Genomic DNA, 7,911 nt, shown 5'->3' with positions numbered 1-7,911 from the left:
TGATAAAAATAAGAGTCTCACTCGATTTTATACCTTAAAACACCCAAAACACGTTTTTGCACTGTGTTGGGCGCTCGGGCGGTCAAAAATTACCGCCCTAGCGCGGACCATGCTGTCCAAGACGAAAAATCCAGAACCAGTGGCGCTCGGGCGGTCATTTCTTACCGCTCGGGCGCCGCTCTGCGCATAGCCATATCAAAGATCGCTTCCGAAACGCCTCTTCCTTTCATAATTAGGAAAAGTGGTAAACATGAAAGTTGTAGCTCTATGTCTTGGCTTGCATCTTCAATTAGCCTCATGTCATTTGAAGGTCTGAGTAAAACGTTATGCTCAATCTCCCAACATGTGTCACTGGAGGAACGATGATACACACGACACACTTCGGGGCGCTTTTGGCTTATCTTCCACAATGATTTGAACAAAACTTAAAACATGAAAGTTATAGACTTATATTTTATCTTTCAAATGAAAGTAGCCTCACATCATTTGGATCACAATACAAAACATTATGCTAAAAACCACAACTACTGCCACAGTTTCATACCGTTTCAGCACTTCCATTACCTATTTGGCACAATAGCAACTTTCTATTCTACCCATCCATTCTCCGTTTCATTCTATATCATTCAATGCCATTCATATCATATCTTGAAGTCATAAACCATCACCATTACATCACATATCCCAAAAGATCATCATAATAAACCATAAAAGAAATAATGAACATACTTATATATCATATGCATATAAATGTCTGGGCGTTACAATTCTCCCATCCTTAAGAAATTTCGTCCCCGAAATTGCCATTACTGTGCGCATAACTCAGGATATCGCTGTCTCATTTCCTCCTCTAGCTCCCACGTCCCTTCTTCAACCAACTGATTACGCCAAAGAATCTTGATAATGCCGATCTCCTTATTCCTTAGTACTTTAACCTTGCGATCTAAAATCTGAATTGGAACTTCTTGATAAGTCAAGTTCGGCATCAGATCCAACGGTTCATGTATGAGAACATGGGAAGGGTTCGAGATGTACTTCCTGAGCATTGAGACGTGAAATACATTGTGGACTCTATCCAAGTCTGGAGGTAAGGCTAGACGATATGCTCTTTCTCCAATCCTGTCCAGAATTTCAAATGGACCGAAAAATCTTGGGCTCAGCTTTCCTTTCCTGCCAAATCTCATAATTCCTTTGAGAGGAGCAATTTTAACAAATACATGATCTCCAACTTCAAACTCCAAAGGCCTCCTTCGGATATCGGCATAACTTTTCTGTCTAGATTGGGCCGTCTTCATTCTGTCCCGGATTAAAGCAATCACATCAGCTGTCTGTTGGACCAATTCTGGTCCTAACATCTTTCTTTCACCGACTTCATCTCAGTTCAACGGTGATCTACATTTTCTGCCGTACAATGCCTCGTATGGTGCCATGCCAATTGTCGCTTGATAACTATTGTTATACGTAAATTCCACAAGTGGCAATTTAGAATCCCAGCTACCGGGAAAATCAATCGTGCAGGCTCGTAACATATCTTCAAAAATCTGTATCACCCTCTCTGACTGCCCGTCACTTTGAGGATGATATGCTGTGCTAAAAGCCAATCTGGTGCCCAAGGCTCTGTGCAAGCTCTTCAAAAATTCAGCAGTAAACCTCGGGTCACGATCAGATACAATTGACACAGGGATACCATGAAGTCTCACAATCTCAGCCACATAGACTTCAGCATACTGGTTCATTGTAAACGTCGTCTTGACCGGAAGAAAATGAGCCGACTTGGTTAACCTGTCAACAATCACCCAGATGGAGTTGTATCCCGTTGGTGTTCTTGGAAGTCCCGTTACAAAGTCCATGGTGATGTGCTCCCACTTCCACTGAGGTATTGGAAGAGATTGCAAAGTTCCGGCAGGTCTTTGATGCTCAATCTTTACCTGCTGACATGTTAGACATTCGGATATAAACTTTGCAATATCACTTTTTATACCTGGCCACCAGTATAGACGTCGGAGATCCTGATACATTTTGGTGCTACCTAGATGTATTGAGTATGGTGCAGTATGAGCCTCTGTCAAAACATCCCGACGAATGTTATTACCACTGGGAACACATCTCGTAGCTCCCCACGTTAACAAATCATCAGTGTTCATCGCAAACTCTGTATTTCCTTTCTTATCGGCTTTAGATCGCAATTCCATCAACTGATTGTCATTAGGCTACTCCCGTCGTATCCTATCTGTCAACGTAGGTCGAATAACTAAAGCTGAAAGTCTAGCGATGGTCCCTTGCTCTATTAAAGCGATCTCACTCCTCTGAAGATCCAATAACAATGGCTTCTGAATCAATGAGCTCAAAGAAGAAACTGACTTGCGGCTCAAAGCATCTGCGACGACGTTTGCTTTACCTGGGTGGTAGCTAATGGTCACATCATAATCTTTAACAAGGTCTAACCACCTCCTCTGTCGCATATTGAGTTTCTTCTGTGAGAATAAATATTTCAAGCTCTTGTGATTTGTGAAAACTTCACATTTCTCGCCATACAGATAATGTCTCCATATTTTCAATGCGAATACCACAGCCGCCAATTCAAGATCATGGGTGGGATAATTCTTCTCGTAATCTTTCAACTGCCGAGAAGCATAAGCGATTACTTTCCCACGCTGCATCAATACAGCTCCAAGTCCCATCATTGACGCATCCGTGTATATAATAAAATCTTCAGTGCCGCACGGAAGTGCTAGAATAGGGGCTGATGTCAACTTGTCTTTCAACAATTGGAATCCATCTTGGCATTCGTTTGTCCACTCAAACTTCACCGCTTTCCTCGTCAGATTGGTTAATGGCAGGGCTATTTTAGAGAAATTGGCAATAAAGTGTCGATAATAACCTGCCAAACCAAGAAAACTACGCACCTCGGAGACTGTCGTAGGAATAGGCCATTGTTTAATCGCTTCAATCTTCATAGGATCCACTGCAATGCCATCTCTCGAAACGATATGGCCTAAAAATGATACTTGTTCTAACCAGAATTCACACTTTTTCAACTTTGCGTATAACTGCTTTTCCCTCAATAACTACAATACAGTTCTGAGATGCTCGGCATGAAGTTCCCGAGTCTTGGAATAAATCAGGATATCGTCAATGAAAACGATAACGAAGCTATCCAGATATGGCTTGAAGACTCGGTTCATTAGATTCATGAAGACCGACAGAGCGTTCGTCAACCCGAATGACATAACTAAGAACTCATAATGGCCATACCTGGTTCTGAATGCAGTTTTAGGGACGTCGGCTTCCCTAACTTTCAGCTGATAATATCCAGAACGCAGGTCGATCTTTGAAAACACTGTTGCTCACTGTAGCTGATCAAAGAAATCATCAATCCTCGGCAATGGATATTTATTCTTGATCGTGGCTTTGTTGATCTCTCTGTAATCAATGCACAATCGCAAAGATCAATCTTTCTTTTTGACAAATAAAACCGGAGCTCCCCATGGAGAAGAACTCGGACGAATAAAGCCTTTGTCTAATAGATCCTGCAACTGATTCTTCAGCTCCATCATTTCAGTCGGGGCCATTCGGTAAGGAGCTTTCGAAATCGGAGCAGTACCTGGAATCACGTCAATCACAAACTCAACTTCACGGTCAGGGGGTAATCCAGGCACATCATCTGCAAATACGTCAGGAAAATCCCTAACTACCTCAATCTCATTCAACTTCATTGTCATCTCAGTATTGACATCTATCACAGCAGCTAAAAATCCCTGACACCCATTTGATAACATTTTCTGAGCTTTCAAACAAGAAATACAAGGAGTAACAAGCGAAATACCTGACCTCTGAAAAATCCCGCTATCATCATCTTCTGCAGGAAATTGCACCGTCTTAGCCACGCAATCAATAACGGCACGATATGATGATAGCCAGTCCATTCACAAAATAACATCAAACGCCACCATGGGAATAATAATAAGATAAGCAAAATAGATTTTCTCATTTACTTGGACTGTACAACCTTTAAGAATACTAGAAGGCCATATTTCGTCTCCCGATGGCAACAAAATACTATAGTGGAGGGGTTCATAAGAGGGAACAACATTCAAAGAGCGCAAGAAAATTGCAGACATAAAGGAATGCGTAGCACCAGTGTCAATCAAGATAATAGCTGCCTTGCCTGAAATTACGGTAGTACCTGATATAACAGAAGAATCAAGATTTGCGCTTTCTTTGGTGAGTGTAAAGATTCTGCCTTGAACCTTATCCTCCCCTTTCTCACCCTTTATTGGACAATTTTTGATAACATGACCAACACCTCCACAACGAAAGCATCGATTACTTCCAACCAAACACTCTCTTGTATGCATTTTGCCACATTTTGGACATACAGGTCGATCATACGCAGGCGGTGGCATAGGAGCTTTGGGTCGATGCTCCTCTTTTTCTTTGCCTCTGAACTTTCCTTTACCCTTCCATCCAGATCCTTGGCCCTTAGTAGAAAAATCTTGGCGCTTCAACTGTCTTTCTCTTTCAATTTCTTTCTCGTCCTGGTTAGCCATCCTTGCTTTTTCAACAATCTCTTTATATGAAGCAGCTTTACACATTCGAACGTCTCTTTTAATTTCAGCCCGGACACCTCTCAGAAAATGCTCGCCCTTTTCAATGTCATTACTGGCCAGATATGGGGCAAACTGACACCCCTCTTCGAATTTGAGAATATACTCTTGCATTGTCATATTTCCTTGCTTCAGTTCTAGAAATTCCTTCACTTTCTGACTTCGAACATCTCGAGGAAAATATTTGTCGTAGAATAAATCTTTAAACTCCTGCCATTTTAGTGCCGAGACATTAACTGATACTTTGGTGGCATCCCACCAAATCCTTGCCGTCTTGGTCAGTAGAAAAATGGCACAGCTGACTCGATCTTTATCATCAAACTGAATATAATCATAAATAGCCTCCACAGCTTTGACCCATTCCAATGCGACCATGGGATCAGTGCTACCATCAAATTCTGGTGGCTTCATCTTACGAAATCTTTCGTATGCGCCTTCACTACTGGGCTCGGGCATCGCTTGCTCTCTTTCTCTCCCTCGCCCTGCATTCTGCATCCTTAAGAGCTGCTGGATTTGCTCACCGTGTACCTTGGCCTGTTCTTTTAGTAACTTGCTAAATTCATCAACCACTCTAGATGATGAACTATCCTCCCCTTCTGATGCTTTACGCTTAGGTGGCATGATCCTATGATACATATTTGTTTAAAACCATTTTCACACATAACATATCATTATTATTGAGGCTACACATCCATATTATATCAAATGATGCAGATACATACATACCGAATTGTCGACAGCAGAGGAAGTCATATGCCAAATAATTGGTCCGAAAATCTCTGCTCTGATACCACTAAATGTAACACTCGCGACTAAAATACTTAATAAGTGCGGAAGCTTTTAAACATAATTTAGAGAAAATGTGTAATTTAAAAAAAATTTGGGCAGCATCTCCCCGTAATTAGGACATGCCACCTGTCTCAAGCAACACGTAAAACACATGCAAAATATTTTCAAACACATCAAATACCATTTAATGCAGTAACTAACATATTCTACTTCAAAAACAAAACAAGCTTTTCAATGTTTCCCAAAATATCCAAAAGCTTAACATATCAAAAATAACATCCAATCATTATCTCCAAAGTTTGGCATATTCCCTTCTCTCGCTTCGACAACTCAGGGATGATCAGTCTTTCTTACATGTGCCTGCATCACATGAACATAACTGGAATGAGTATAAAACTCAGCAAATGGAATCAATACTAACAAGATACATATATATCATTTTATTGTAAAACATGAAATGTAGGTAGCCTCAGTTTCATTTTGTTGAAAACATCATTCTTCTCGTTTCATAAACATCGAAACATCAATAATATCATCCGTCAAGAATCACAATACAACAATACATAGGGATGATATTCATTTTCATTGATTAACTGAAGAATTGATAGTTCTTATAAGATAGTTCATTCTTGCTAACCCTCTTCGTAAAAACGAATCTTATAGGAGGGACATGTACCTCTGCATAAAATGCATCTTATAAGAGAGTACATGTTTTCATCGTTAATTGGCCAATTACATTGCGGATTTAAAATTGCCAGAGGCAACACCGCTACTATAACTATCAATCCAATCATTCAATCATATAAGACTTCATTTAGGCATTTTATCGAACATCTTAGAGGCATCATTTAAAATTTTACTCCTTTCATTCAAAAATGCATATAATTGCACTACCTTATATACATATTTACATATATATATCATGAATGAAATTTGAAAGAAGTTAACATTATAAAATCATCAAAACACATACATATAGGATCACGTGATGCATTCAAGAAATGATTCCATTTACTACACTTGGAGAACTTGGTTTCGTAAACCTTGAAGTTGATCCTACAACAATAAACCCAATAACTAACCATCAATACCCAAATAATAACTTAAATGACCATTTAATCCAATACATCAATCACAACTATCATGCCCTAACTCCACCATCTTCAATAACTCAAGAACAAGAAGGAAAACCACTTACCTTTGCTCCTTTCACTAAAAAGATGAAGTTTCAACTCTGTATTGAAGATTTATTGCTTGATTAAAAGAAAGGAAAAGAATAAGATGAAGGACCCTAGCCTTCAAATCGATGGAGAAGAGAAATGAAGAGAAGGGAAATGATAAAAATAAGAGTCTCACTCGATTTTATACCTTAAAACACCCAAAACACGTTTTTGCACTGTGTTGGGCGCTCGGGCGGTCAAAAATTACCGCCCTAGCGCGGACCATGCTGTCCAAGACGAAAAATCCAGAACCAGTGGCGCTCGGGCGGTCATTTCTTACCGCTCGGGCGCCGCTCTGCGCATAGCCATATCAAAGATCGCTTCCGAAACGCCTCTTCCCTTCATAATTAGGAAAAGTGGTACACATGAAAGTTGTAGCTCTATGTCTTGGCTTGCATCTCCAATTGGCCTCATGTCATTTGAAGGTTTGAGTAAAAAGTTATGCTCAATCTCCCAACATGTGTCACTCGAGGAACGACGATACACACGACACACTTCGGGGCGCTTTTGGCTTATCTTCCACAATGATTTGAACAAAACTTAAAACATGAAAGTTATAGATTTATATCTTATCTTTCAAATGAAAGTAGCCTCACATCATTTGGATCACAATACAAAACATTATGCTAAAAACCACAACTACTGCCACAGTTTCATACCGTTTCAGCACTTCCATTACCTATTTGGCACAATAGCAACTTTCTATTCTACCCATCCATTCTCCGTTTCATTCTATATCATTCAATGCCATTCATATCATATCTTGAAGCCATAAACCATCACCATTACATCACATATCCCAAAAGATCATCATAATAAACCATAAAATAAATAATGAACATACTTAATCATAATCATTAAATAATATCATATGCATATAAATGTCTGGGCGTTACAAATATGCTATTCAAATGGGCTATGGATCAAATAGACTTGGGCGAGCACAAGATGGAGCCTGTTGTCAGGGCCTTGTTTGGATTAACAGGACACATTGTTAATCCCATTGGAATGTTCAATTTACCTCTCTTTCTTTGGGTATGAGACAATAGGAAGACACAAATTGTTAGACTTATCATAATGGAGGCTCTCTCCATCTACAATATAATCATGGGAAGACCTGTCAAGACCACCTTCATGGCAGTAGCTTTAGCCATGTACCAGAAGATTAATTTCCTTGTTGAAAGATCATTAGGATAAGTTAAGTGTGACCATAAAATAGCTCAGAAGTGTTATGTCGAATAATTCTGTGTAGAACAGAAGGTAGTTAAAACCAAGAAAGAGAGTCAGCCTGAAAA

At 39.7% G+C, this 7,911-nt stretch overlaps 2 protein-coding genes across 2 annotated transcripts; both read right to left on the bottom strand.

The window, feature by feature from the left end:
• Positions 1 to 806: 806 nt before the first annotated feature.
• Positions 807 to 2,192, bottom strand: LOC140979098 (uncharacterized). The gene is made up of 2 exons (XM_073444447.1): positions 1,783 to 2,192; positions 807 to 1,296 (listed from the first exon to the last, which is right to left on the bottom strand). The coding sequence occupies exons 1-2, from the start codon at positions 2,190 to 2,192 to the stop codon at positions 807 to 809; spliced, it is 900 nt and encodes a 299-aa protein (XP_073300548.1).
• A 1,734-nt stretch (positions 2,193 to 3,926) lies between these two features.
• On the bottom strand, positions 3,927 to 5,228 carry LOC140979097 (uncharacterized). Its single transcript, XM_073444446.1, has one exon. It carries the CDS (start codon positions 5,226 to 5,228, stop codon positions 3,927 to 3,929), a length of 1,302 nt encoding a protein of 433 aa, XP_073300547.1.
• Positions 5,229 to 7,911: the final 2,683 nt, after the last annotated feature.

This window comes from Primulina huaijiensis, chromosome 6, assembly GCF_012295235.1.
Source record: "Primulina huaijiensis isolate GDHJ02 chromosome 6, ASM1229523v2, whole genome shotgun sequence".
Lineage (NCBI taxonomy): Eukaryota > Viridiplantae > Streptophyta > Magnoliopsida > Lamiales > Gesneriaceae > Primulina > Primulina huaijiensis.
This window is presented reverse-complemented; position numbering and strand designations above follow the sequence as displayed.